The sequence below is a fragment of the Heloderma suspectum genome, chromosome 11, assembly GCF_057233095.1.
Source record: "Heloderma suspectum isolate Gila_16-S chromosome 11, 16-S_ref, whole genome shotgun sequence".
Classification (NCBI taxonomy): domain Eukaryota; kingdom Metazoa; phylum Chordata; class Lepidosauria; order Squamata; family Helodermatidae; genus Heloderma; species Heloderma suspectum.
In genome coordinates this window covers 40,247,499-40,261,095 of record NC_139468.1, presented here as the reverse complement: position 1 = coordinate 40,261,095, position 13,597 = coordinate 40,247,499, and the positions used below count along the sequence as shown (strand labels likewise).

Here is a 13,597-nt window from a genome sequence, read left to right as displayed (position 1 = left end):
TCCACCCTGACACAAGGCAATTAGAGGAGTCTCCTCCCAGTGCTTTTGTGAACGGGCCATTCCCTTCTGCTACAAACCAGGTCACCAAGCCTTGTCAGAAGGTCTATATGGTAGCCAGCATGGCTTTTGCACAAGATATCCCCCATCACAGACCTGTGTCAAGCTGCTACATGGTCTCTGCCCCTGACCTTCCTTAATCTTCATGCCCTGGCTGTTGGGGCACGTGCTGGTGCAGCGTTCAAGGCAGCTGTTATTCAGTCGCCTAGGGCAGTCACCTTTGGGGGCTGTGGATACATTTAGCAATTTGAGAAACTGTCCTGCATGCCATCACAAAATGACTGCCATGGGAGGTGTGGCAAAAGACAAGTAACCTGCCCAAACGACTGAGTGCAAGGAAGAGGTGAGGGCTGAACCCCAACACACTAAACAACTCCTTTGACTTCTCAGTTTTCAGCAACAACAGAAACCTATTTCACAGCAAAATGTGTTAACTTTTTTTTTTAAGAAGTGGGCGGGGAGGGTGCCGTGGCCGGAACTAAGAAAGGTGTCTGGAGGCACATTGGTGTCCATGAACACCATCTTGCCTACCTCTGGCCTAGGGTAACCTGCCCCACATTCCAAGTAGGTAAGCTGCTAGACTCCAATATGTGCACCTGCAAAGTAACCACAAAGGAGGAAGAGAACAGGTTGCTTATCTGTAACTGAACTTCTTTGAATGTTCACCGTCACACAACCTTCCTTCCTCTTTGCTGCAGGTCTGTGTTCTAGCTACCAGGATGGTTTCTGTTTTTTAACCTGAGGGGGAAGACAGGAGCTCTGTCCCCTCAGGCGGGTGTGCTAGGTTTAGGGGGTGTTGTACCATACCACTGACATTTGTAGGCTTAAGCTCTAGAAGGTTCTGAATGTACAGGCACAGAATTCCATATGTGTGACTGCACATTAGTCAAAGAATTTCAATTATAAGTAAGCAAGCTGTCCTTCACCTTGCCATGGTAGAATTTCTGAATCCTGTGTGAGTCCCTGCTAGACTAGAAGCAAGACTTCTGTAGGGTTGAGCTCTGTCTATCCCTGTGTTTCCCTTACCTTTCCTGTGTGTGTATGTGCCAGAAATGTGGACCTTCGAGTTGTTTCCCACATCCTGTCCTTCACTGTGTAGGCCATGCTGAACTTTTAGCTGTCCCTGTTGGGCCTAGCTCTTTGGTTTTTGTTGTGATGTTGCAAAGGGGTAGAGTCCCAGAGGGCTGTGAGAGTATGTCTTCTCCAGATTACAGGGCTGAGGCCATTTCACAGACCAAGTATTTGAAAAAGCAAATCCAGGTAGAGCTGATGAGAAGGCCATGCCCTCGGTGGCTGAGGTGAGGCAACAGGAACTAGTGAAAGCTTCTTATGGATGGGATGCCCAGATGTTCTCCCACTTAGTTATAGGTGCTACTTAAGCTTTCGAGATGGAACTGCATCGAGTGTTTTCAGCTTTAGTGTTCACAGGAATATAGTTTAGGTTAGTCTATCTCCAGGCACTCTGGCTGTCTCTTGCTTTTTGTCATGTTTGATATATTAATTAAATGGAATTTGCCCACTAGTCTCTCTGATGGATTGTTGTCACCCTGCCCTATTACTGTAAGTCAGGTGATTTTACTTAGACTTTCCTGGAAAGAAACCCCACCTTTTAAAATAAATAATGGATAATAAATGAGTTGGTACATACCAGAGGTGGAAAATCAGTGAAGTAATGTAAAATATTGGTTTTGGATGCTGTTGCCATTCTGTTTGTTGTTGCATCTCTGGAACAGCTGATAAAAATTAAACACCACTTCTTGGAAAAAGGCCATCATAGGGAGTCAATCAGGGGCATCGTTAAATAGGAGCCTACTTGGGCATGGGCCCTGGATCTTTTTGAGCTATCCTAATTGCCATTTTATTTTTGTTACATTTTCTCATTGACTTGCATTGGAAAACAAAAATGGCCATAACGTTTTGAGTTTGTATGCTTGATGACATTTGGAGGCTTGGTAGCCCCCATGGAGCTGATTGAATATGCCAAATTTCAGGCAGTTCGGTCCAGTGGCTTTTGTGCTAGTCACAGGTAAAATTTGCTATTTTCAAGAAAATCTGTGAAAGCAAAGAGCTATAATTATTTTGTGCTTCCACATACGTGAATGGAATTTAGGGACCTGGCAGCCCCCATAGAGCTGACTGAGCCAGCCAAATTCCAGACAGTTAGGCCTAGTGGCTTTTGTGCTAGCCATGCGTAAATTTCCTTTTCTGAAAGTCTAAAACAACAAGTAAAAACTGTCAAGGGGATTAGAGATCCTAATCAGAAGGTATTTAAGGTGACCATTAGGATGTCACTATCTGTAATCTCTCATGTAGGGTTTTGTTTTTTATTTTTGAGGTACAAAAAACCTCTCTCCCCCCGTGTAGATTCCTTTCGAGACAGAGGGAGATCCCCCCCCCCCCGAAGTAAGGGAAGCGTGCCCGCCTTTTCTCAAAAACTAAGCAAGCTGTCAGGTAACTCTTTTGTCCCTGCTGAACTTGATTAGCCAAAATCAAAACACAGACAAGAGGCTTCTATCCAGGACTCTTTAATCCTTTTACTTCAATGGGTCATACAGATGCTAATTATCAGTAACTCACAGTCTACAAAGGAAATGCCCTCAGGGAGTTCAAAGAGAAACCAGGAAGATTGAAAGTTGCCTACTGTTTGAGAAAAGGCAGGTACGCTTCCCTAACTTAAGGGGTGGGGGGAATCTCCCTCTGTCTCGAGAGGAATCTATGCGTAGCTGTTCCCGCTGGGCCAAATCGGGCAGATCGCCTCAGCACTGCCCCTGCCATCTCTCTCTCGGGCCTGCGTCTGCGCCTGAGTCTAAGAATTCAGGCTGCCCAAGCCCCACCTCTCCCTGTTCACTGTCTCTCATGGGGTGTGTGAAGAGAGGCTCTCACCATCCAGCTGGACTATTGAAACCTGAGGAGTCTGTCCCTCCCTGTCTGGAAGAGTCTGGGAACGTTTCTCCCCCACGTTTTGCGGTTCCTCTTCGGACTCTGAGCTATTCTGCCACTGCCTATGCTCAGAGGCACCCCTGGCAAAAATGTTATTGGCAGTTCCCTTTAAAAGAAAATCAAAATATAAACCCGGCACCTATTTTTCTGACATCAGGCAGGTGTAATCCCCTTTTAGGGGGCTACTATGCCTGAAATTATCATCCAGTTCTGACCAAGAGAAAAAAGTTACAGTTTTTTTCTAATTTCTCATGGTAGTCAACAAGGAAGCATAAAGACTCATTTTTCCAAACCTTGACTCAGGTTTGGTGCTGAGCTGAAGTGGTCCGACTACAAACCGGCCCAAGCAGAAGCAGGATGTTTTCCAAAAAGCTGAATTGGGGTCTGAGTTGAAGTGGGGTGGGGGTGGGGTCAGTGCATACTTCTGATGTATGTATGTAATCTATACACACATGCAAGCACACTACATGCACAGAGCACACACACACACACACACACACACATTAGATATGCACTTAGACATATACATACAGACATACATATATATGCAAATTTGTGTTATGGACCTGTGCCCAGGATCTTTTAAGAACCTAGGAATGCCCTTGGAGTCAATAATTTTGCCTGGATTTGGATCATCAAAAATATATACCTGCTTTGCACCTAAGTGAAGGCATGAACTAGGAGGAAAATGGATGCCCAAAAGAACTTCAGTGTTATTTAGAGGTCAGGACTGGAGCTAGTTCATCAGCAGAACTTTTCATCTGTGGAATATACAAAGAAGTGATAAGACTAAGTGCATGCAGTGTATTACTCACCATTTAGTAAATATAGCCTCTCCCACCAACCCAGGATTAGGGGCAGTAACCAATGCTGGTGATCCACCAGCTCTTAACTTGTTATACACCACTGACCTGTTTCATTCCGGGAGTGATAGTTTCAGCTAGTTTCCTGGATTGTGCTTGCAAGGGCTAGTTTACCGTTGCGCTAGTGGTCATTCCTGCTAGGACGGCAGCAGCATTGGATACTGCCCTAGGTGTCAAGGTATCCACATCAGACAGGAGCTTGATGGCAAGGTGAAGCTAATTTGGATGGGCCATCACTTAGAGAAATTTAGCATGTCTCACCTGTGTTAGGGGTCTCACAATGTTTGAATATAGTTGCCCCCCATTTTGAGGAGTGCTGGTTCAGGATAAAATTGTCATACAGGGCTGCCTGGGCTTTCTAATTAGCTACTGGGTACCTATTAAAAATATTAGGCTGATAGGTACCAGGGTCGGGGCCTTTTCAGAGGTGGGCCCACTTTTATGGAACTCTGTCCTCTGGGAAATACAAGTGGAGTCTTTCATAAGAAACAGCTTTTATTTCAGTCTGCTTTTTTAATTAGTCGCTGCTGCCTTTGTTAGTTGCTGTTGATGTCTTCACTGCTACTCCTCAATTTTAAAGATGTTCCGTATGTTTTTAATTGGATGATTCTTTTGTTATGATGTTGTATTTTACGAAATTGTGTACCCTGCCTTGAAGGGGCAATTGTGTCCTAACGGCAGTATATACATACAGTAATTAGTAAATAATATTTTTTAAGTAAACAGGACTAAAGCAGAAGTTCATAGATAGCTGCATCATTGATATTGGTTGCCGTAGGAAGCCCTTCTAACCCCAGGCTGAGGAAAGGGGCATTTTCCTGGGCGCCTGATTGGCCAGTCGTGAACTATGCTGTGACTGATCCTCTGTCTTTTTCTGTAAGGCAGGTTGGGTATTCACTTGCACACGTTGTGGCTTTCTTTACTGTCTTTCTTTGAACTCGGGTTTGGTTTCAATGTGTTCCTCTCTCTATGGATAACTCTGGTACCTCTGCCCTGTCTTCCAGAAATTTCTTTGAAATTGGGAAGGGAGAATTGTGTCTCCAGCCCTGTCTGAAGGAATTTGAAATTCCCGATGCATTCCATGAAAATGTATGGGAATTTAGTGTTTAAGGTCCAGAAATTTTGATCTGATTTAAATTACAAGCTTGGGAGTTCTCTTGAAGAGCTGAATGAATTAATTAGCATTAAAAGTCAGAGTAGAAAAATATTAATTTCAACTTCTTAATGCAGTACCTCTTCGTGCGTCCTACAGACTTGCTTATTCCCCCAGTATGCTTTGACATTTTGGGATAAGTAGAAATATATATTACTTACGACTGACTCATACAGGAGTTATAGCATTGGGACCTGTTTCAAGTGCTATGGATCAGCAACCAAAGTTGATTTTTAATTTGTCTTGTTTGTCCCTTTTCTCTGGTTGTTTTTCTTAGCTACCTGTTGTTGTTTTTAAAAAAGGTAAAACTATTTAAAGCATGTATATTCCTTGTTCTTTTATGGGGCTCCTCCTGTCTAGGTACTGAACATCCCACTTAGTTCCTGTACTAAAGCTCCCATCATTGCCAGCCAGCATAGCCCTTTTTGTTTCGCCTGCAAAGAATAAGAAATGCTGAATAGCTTCTTTCATTTGGAAAGCCCTCTGTCTCTCTGTCTGACTCAAGAGGCCTGCCCTCTGTGCATCTTGCAGTCCCCCCTGTCCCCGTCCCAAGGTGACTTATTTTGAAAGTGATCGCATATACAGTACTGTGCAAAAGTCTTGGGCCACCAGCAGCTTTGTTGTTTTAGCAAAGTTTTAATGACCATCCATAATTATTTTTCGGTCTCTGTATTAAGATACAAACAGAAAATACAGGAAATATGTACAGGCAAAAGTCAGTATTTAGTGTGACCTCCCTTGGCTCTAAGCACATCTTGAACTCTTTGGGGGAGACTATCCTGAAGTTTTCTGAAGTAATCTTCTGGTATATTATACCAGGCTTCTTTCAGCACTTCCCAGAGTTCTTCTTTAGATGTAGGTTGTCTTTTATTTATTTCTCTGTCCAGGTGATCCTATACTGCCTCTATAATATTCAGGTCTGGACTCTGGAGGCCAGTCCATGACTGTCAGTGTTTTATCAGCTGTTTTCCTCGCTAAATATGATTTCACTGCATTAGCAGTGTGCTTGGGATCGTTATCATGCTGAAAAATGAAACCATTCCCAATCAGGCGCTTTCCAGAAGGAATGGCATGATGAATTAAAACCTGTCTGTACTTTTCAGCATTCATGATCCCATCAATATGGACAAGATCGCCAACACCACTGTCAGAAATGCAGCCCCAAACCAGGACAGACCCTCCACCATGTTTCACTGAAGGCCGCAAGCACTCATTTGTCCATCTCTCTCCAACTCTTCTTCTCACATATTGTCGACGATTGGACCCCAAAATGTCAAACTTGGATTCATCACTCCATAATACTCCTTTCCACTGATCCTCATTCCAATCTTTGTGAGCTTTAGCATATCTTAGCCTTTTCACCTTGCTCCCCTTCTGCAAAAGTGGTTTCTTGGCTGCTACCCTTCCACGAAGACCATTCCTGGCCAGGCGCCTGCTATTACTCTAGTGTAAGGGGAGGTCACACCAAATACTTGCCACTTTGGCCAATGGAAGCTGTTTTTTTCTGATTTTTTTCCTATTGTTGAATACTGCATACAAATTTCCTGTATTTTCTGGTTGTATTCTAATGAAGAGACTGAGAAATAATTATATATGGTCATTATACCATTGCTAAAACAACAAATCTAATGGTGGCCTAAGACTTTTGCACAGTACTGTATGTCAATACACAATTTTTTGACAGAGTAGAAAAAAACAGAGCGGGGATGGGGGGATGCCTTCCATACCTGAGGAAATAAACATTATACCTGGGGAAAGAGAAACTAACTACAGCTGCGGTTCACTGATGGTAGGTTCCCTGGGAGGCAAATCACAAATGTTTACAAGGTACATTCAGAGTCGTTAGCATTTTTTCATAGACCACATTTCTTATCCCTTTCCCACCTCCTGTAAATTTATTTATTAGTAAAATTGTACTTTGTGTTTACTTGAGCAAATCCTCTGGTATTGTATTGTGTGTAATCTTGAATTCCTCATTATGACACAGAAAGCATATGCTTTTTTATTGCTTTTCTTCCTCAATTCACTTCAACTCCTCCCCTTGCTTTACTGAGTTGTGTTTGTAATGTCTGTTTGCAGCTTCTGAAGAACATCTGAAAAGCCTGGATTGAGGTTCTTCCTCCTGCCAATGAAGTCACCAAATTTGACAAATTCTTAGCTGCGAGGAGTGGCAGTGCACTGAGGTGAGACTGTAAAAACTTGCAAATTCAATTTTCCTTGAAATCTATTTTTTTCAGTTGGACAACAAAAATACCTGATTTTAAATAGTGTTCACGTTGGATATACAATGAGCACAGACATCATCCTTGACAGGTGGCCAAGAAAGGGATCAGATTCCTGGTCCTTTTCCCTAAGGCTGATGTGCAGACATACCAATGTGTCCCAGATGATCAATACATTTCCAGAAGCAAGGGGCCCAATGGAGCCTCGTGCCTCAACTCAGCAGGAGGTATACTTGTGTAAAGGGATGTGCTAAAGCAAGGGTGGGCAGAAAGTACATCTCCAGATATTTTGGACTTCAACTTCCAGCATTCCTGACCATTGGCCTTGCTAACAGGGGCTTCTGGGAGATGAAGTCCAGAATGTCTGGAGATCTATCTTTTGTCTACCCCTGTTCATGTAGAGTGGGTCTGGTTCAGTCATCAGTGGCTCCCTTTGAGTTCTGTGGCACAAAGTAAACTGGCTGCAGACTAGGACACATATATTTTGGAGTGATGGGGTGAGGGGACCTTTTCTCAGTCCAGACGTTGGTATTACCAGGGTCAGGTTTAGCTCCTACCTAATAGTGCCCCTGAGTGCATGACTGACCTAAGTCCTTTTTGGGGCCTGGTGACTGTATTGGTTCCAGGGGGTGGGCATACCATCCTTCCCTCTGTTCTAAAGACCTGCAGGCTGTGTCTGGGTTTGGAGGAGCCAGGCTACCTCTACCTCTGGCAGTGGCCTCTGTGACAATGTGAGAGTGAGAATTGGGTTGAAACTCTCTCCACCGATTCCATGCCCATAAAATTTGACAGGCCTAAAGATGAGCCGAAAGTTCTCCTGCGGGAACTTTTGGCTCAAAATCTTCCAGTTCAAATTCTCAAAATGTTGTCCTGAAACCATTCTCCCTGCTTGCCTTTTTCTGACTGCCTAGCTAAGTCTTCACTTTCACGGAGGTAATAAGCCACAGGAAGAAGGCTGAACTGGAGCCCAAGGAAAATTATGACATTATAGTTTTCCGTGTGGAGGCAGATATTTTTGTATGGAGGAGCATTCAGTGCTGTGTCACCTGCAGTGCGAAGTAAAAAGGTAAAGGTGTCCCCAAAAAGTCGTGTCCGACTCTAGGGTGCGGTGCTCATCTCCATTTCTTAACCGAAGAGCCAGCGCTGTCTGAAGACGCTTCCGTGGTCATGTGGCCGGCATGACTGAACACCGAGGTGCACGGAACGCTGTTACCTTTCCTGCTGAGGTGGTGCCTATTTATCTACTTGCAATTTCTTGCTTTCGAACTGCTAGGTTGGCAGAAGCTGGGACTGTAGACGGGAGCTCACTCCATCACGCAGCACTCGGGTCTCGAACTGCTGTCCTGCTGATCTTCCGGTCTGCAATTCAGCGTCTTAACCACTAAGCCACCGCGGCCCCTGCAGTGCGAAGTGGTACAGCCCAAATGCAGGTTGGCCACCTGAAGTGAGAGAACTAGGCCAAAGAGACTACTTCAGAGTGGTCTTGAGAGGTGCGGTAGCTGAGGCAAATCTTGCACAGAGGAAATTTTTCTCATGTTGCCCTCTTGTTATTATAGCTGATCGGGTCATGTGTATGCGTGTGCATGTTGGTTATTCATCAAATTATTTGCATACAGCTAGGCCTCCTTTTTGCTTCTTCTTTAATTTCATTATCTGGGCTATCCCATTGACACCCATTCATCAGTCTCATCACAAGGGGATGGAAATCTCTCCATTAGCCCCCTAAAATCTAAGTGTGATGTTAACTAAGTGAACATCCCCTCCCCCAAATTGATATATTTGCCTGTGCCTCTGCCTTACACAAAGTGCTTTGCAGGTGAAACTGCAGCATCAGGGTTTTAGTTCTTTGAAGTGTCACTATGATAGTTACTTCCCCCAGCCCCCTCCAAAAGGAACCAGGGACAAAAAAGAAGGAGATATTTGACCAAGTCTGTGCAATTGGGGCCGCGGTGGCTTAGTGGTTAAGACGCTGAACTGCAGACCGGAAGGTCGGCAGGACAGCAGTTCGAGACCCGAGTGCCGCGTGACGGAGTGAGCTCCCGTCTTCAGTCCCAGCTCCTGCCAACCTAGCAGTCCGAAAGCAAGAAATTGCAAGTAGATAAATAGGTGCCATGCCGGCCACATGACCACGGAAGCGTCTTCGGACAGCGCTGGCTCTTCGGCTTAGAAACGGGGATGAGCACCGCACCCTAGAGTCGGACACGACTGGTTGGGGACACCTTTACCTTTACCTTTTTTTTATGCAATGAATGCATCACTAAGGTGGTTTCAAAACATAAACTTGCTGGCTGATCTTTTCTGCTAGAGCCATGCTGGGTTGGTGATGCCTGGCCTGTTATTTCCATTTCCATCCTGTCACCCACCAGTCCTCTCTTTCTCTGAGATCATCCGATCGTCTCTGCTTCACCAATGTTACAGGGGAAGCAGACAACTAGAGACAAGGCCTTCTCGGCCATGGCCACCTTCTGTGGGAGGCCAGTCAGGCAGCAACATTGCTTCCTTTAGGCACCAGGCAAAATCCTTTTTTTCTTCCAAGTTTTTAAAGTATTTTAGGCCCTTTAAAATCTTGTTGGCTGCTCTGTATTTTTTATCTGCTGGTTGTTTTTGTAATGGGGTTTGTATTGTGTAATTTTGTAAAGTGCCTTGAATTCACTGAACGGGAGGTGTATACATATTGTAAATAAATAAAATAAAGAAGGACAGGCCTGTACAATGGAAGATTGGATCCCAGGATAATTAAAATACTGACTTTTTCTACCCTTTCCACCTCTTTGTGGGTATGTCTCAGGCCCATCCAAGCCTGTCAAAAGTTGGAGTGGGGATGGAAAAATGTCTGCATTCCGACTAGAGATGTGAAGGCCTGGGGAAAAAATGGAAAAAATCAGGAAAAAAGTTTTTTTTTCCTGTTTTTTCTCCGAGGACTGTTTCTGTTTTCCAAAAAATTGAACAGCTTTGGATTATGAAATATTTTCTTTTAGAATTAAGACGAAGTATTTCTGTATTGTGACCCAGCCTTTACTCCCCCCCAAATGATTTCTAAAAACTGTGTAATAAGAACACTTTTATAGAAAGGCTAGAGTTGTACATTGTCTGGAAATAATGAAGCCATGGGGGAAATATATATATTTTTAATCCTCTCTGTAAGATTCCCAGCATAGTTAGTTCTTTCATTCCTTATTAAAATTATTGATCTAAAGTATTTTTTTCCCCTATAGACATTTATACTCCATTTCCCAACATGTGAGTAGAGTCACCATTGTGCATTCTTGACAGTAAATGTGCATTCTTGACAGCTTGGGTTTTGTTCTACAGTCCTGTGTTTCTGATGCTGTAGCAGTCAATTAATGTAGTTCTAATCTATTCAGACAATAATTACAAATTTACTGAGTTTACTTTTAAACGTTTTAAAATGAAATGACAGTTTTATGAGCAAACTAAGTCATACATAAAATAACCTTAGGAACAGAAAGGCTGCTTTATGTTCCTAAAGCAGCCCTCCCCAACCTGGTGCCCTACAGATGTTTTGGACTAAAGGGGCCAGCATCCCTGACCATTGGCCATGTTTTCTTAGGCTGATGGAAGCTGAAGTCCAAAATATCTGGAGGGCACCAGGTGGGGGAAGGCAGTCTTAAAGCAACTAAGGGTGCAATCCTATGGCTGCTAGACAGTGGCTAGATGGCCATAGGATTGGTCAGTTCCCAGAGAACTGGCTTCCCACCCCCTCCCCTGCCATCTCGTAGGCGGCGCGGATCATCCCTGCGATCCGCGCTCGTAAGAAAGGGGGTGTTCCCAGGGGTGGGACGGGGCGGGGAGTGCGTGTGTTGTCCGGCTTCTCCACCCTGCGATCTGATGTCCCGCGGCTAGACAACCAAAATCGGCCATCTAGCCATGAATGCAGGGCAGCTGGAACGTGGGGGAGACGATCCCTTACGCGCTCCTCCCGCCTATCGCCATAGGATTGCTCCCAAAGTGACTTCAGATCTGTGAAGAGCGCTAAAAAAAGTATTGCTTATTTTTCAATTTTTCCAATATTTCCAGTTTTTCCAAACCCCCCAGAAAAAAACAGTTTTTTTCCATGACCTCAAAATTTCTGGAAATATTACATCTCTAATTCAGACACACATGCTGGATTTGGGGTCAACATCCCTGGTCCTTAGCATCCAGCTAGTTACACTGCACAGTCCACCTGGGCTTGCGGAGCCTTGTGTAGTGAGAATCGCTGGGTGTGCTATTGCTCCTGAACTTGGCAGAAGAGTAGATATTGGTGGTGGTGGTGGAGGAACATGCACAGAAAAGGGAGGAAACTTTTCAGTGTGGGTGCAGGTCTGTGGTAGTGCAAAGAGAGGAGAGAGCATGTGCTATAGGATGCAGAGAGAAAAAGTGGGTTGCTAGAAAAGGGATTAAACAAACTGAATTAAAACTAATAAAAATGCTTTTCTGTGGTGAACATAACAAAGCGACCCTCTTGGGTTAGTAGTCCTCTATGTGGTTAATGGTGTGCTCCCCTGCTCTAGAATGTCCATTAAGTATCAGTTTATGTTGATGAGGGCTTGTAACTTGAAGTGAATATTCTATTGAGGTTTTACTAATCCTCACTGAGGTGATAAATCTGTCATACCATTTAACTGCAGTTAGAGGCTCACATGAATGAATGCTTCTCCATACCCCAGCACCCCCATTGCTTGCACTAAGAAAATTATTTATTATTATTTTGTGTATTTATAGCATTAAAAAGGCTAGGCTAGATTCCATGGAGAACCCTGGTATCCCACCTCTTAAACATCATGGCTGTGTAAGGATCCTAGAGCTGCATATCTTCCCAGGAAATGGCCAGGCTCTGACTTTGCTGTCCTCCAGAGGGAGGAAGCACTAGCACTGCCAGAAATGCCATCCGGTTGTAGAATAAGGAGAGATGTGGAACAGGGTCAAACCATCAACTCTGCTGGGAGACAAGTAATTTTTGGCTCCTCTCTTTTTTGAACTCTTTCTATTCCAGCAAGTTGTGCTAAGATGAAGAGCAGCATCAACCTCCATTACAGCATTACAGGTGGTCCTTCTAAGAACCCTTTAACGCTAGGATTTGGTGCCTGAGTTTTCTCGTTTTCCTTTTCCCTCTCCGTTCCTTTTTTCCTTTAGTGCTGTGTCTTTTAGATTGTAAGCCTTGAGGGCAGGGATGGTCTTATTATTGATCTTGGTTTGCTGCTAAATTTGTCATTCGTATTTGATGTACGTATAAATTTGTCATTCGTATTTGATGTACGTAGAGTGTTATCAAGAGAATATTGTGAGTGAGCAGTTGTAACAGTTCAGAGCACAAAGTGATAGTTTCAAATGTTTGTTAGGGCATTTAAAGCTTTAGGTCAAATGAGAACTTTCTGAAACTTTGCCTGGAACACAAATGATTTCTGTCTCCCATCACCTAATAAGAACTGAAAGTTCAATTGATTTTCCATCTGTCATATAGTAATCATGTATTTAGGAGATTCAGCAACCTTGCTATTGACACATGTAAACCCTGTTAAAATGAACACAAGCTGGTTTCCTCCTTGGGGTTGGAATGTAGGATATTGTAATGCCTTAGTGGAAGCTTTTCATTTTATTTTAAAAAGAGAGTATAGGAATCACTAAAAAATATTGCTGATGATAGCTTCTTTGCTTTCAGGTTTCTTTTAAATAAATCTTCTTTGGCTACTGGGGTGGTGATGAGGAACAAATCCTTGAAAAATGGGGCTTGGAGATGCGCGAGAGAAATCCCGGTCATGGGGTGTCATTTTTGCTTTGTTTTTTAAAGTGTGAATGTAGTAGAAGGCAACTTAATTCCAGTTCTTTCCACCTTCTGATTTACCCATATCCTTCTGGGCTATAAAATGTGCAAGTATAACGTAAGGTATAACTGGCTAGATAAGATGGTAGAAAACAGTTGCTTGCTTGTCTAATGCATTTATCTTTTTCGTTAAGGAACAGCAATGATGTTCTGTCTACTCCTGTGGTGGAATCTCAAAGTTCTTGCCCTCTCGCTTCTTCTGAAAACAACCATCTCCTTAAACCCAGACGACCCAAATGTTTGCAGCCACTGGGAAAGGTAATGCATTACTTCCTCCACCCCCTTATTTCATTTAGAATATTTATATACTACTTCTGTGTTTTAAAAAATCCAAAGCACTTCTCAAAATAATTCAATATAAAATGACTATAAAAATGCAGTCAAACTTATTGAAACTTCCTCGGGCACCACATTCCATGAACAGCACACCACCGCTAAATAGGCCCCCTCAGTTGCCATCCACAGAGGGGCTTTCAACACTGATCCTTCTAGATTCATATTATGAACACAGCTGCAATGCTGGAGGCACAGTTTAAAA

General features: G+C 43.6%; 1 protein-coding gene across 2 annotated transcripts in view; it reads left to right on the top strand.

Annotated features, from left to right (window-relative positions):
* Positions 1-13,597, top strand: part of MEGF11 (multiple EGF like domains 11) — a 432,367-nt gene that overhangs the window by 106,664 nt on the left and 312,106 nt on the right. For both annotated transcript variants that reach the window (XM_084817481.1, XM_084817482.1), the window contains exons 2-3: positions 7,093-7,196; positions 13,194-13,317. In XM_084817481.1, coding sequence (XP_084673607.1) covers positions 13,202-13,317 — 116 coding nt within the window. In that variant the 5' untranslated portion in view covers positions 7,093-7,196; positions 13,194-13,201. The remainder of the gene's footprint in view (positions 1-7,092; positions 7,197-13,193; positions 13,318-13,597) is intronic.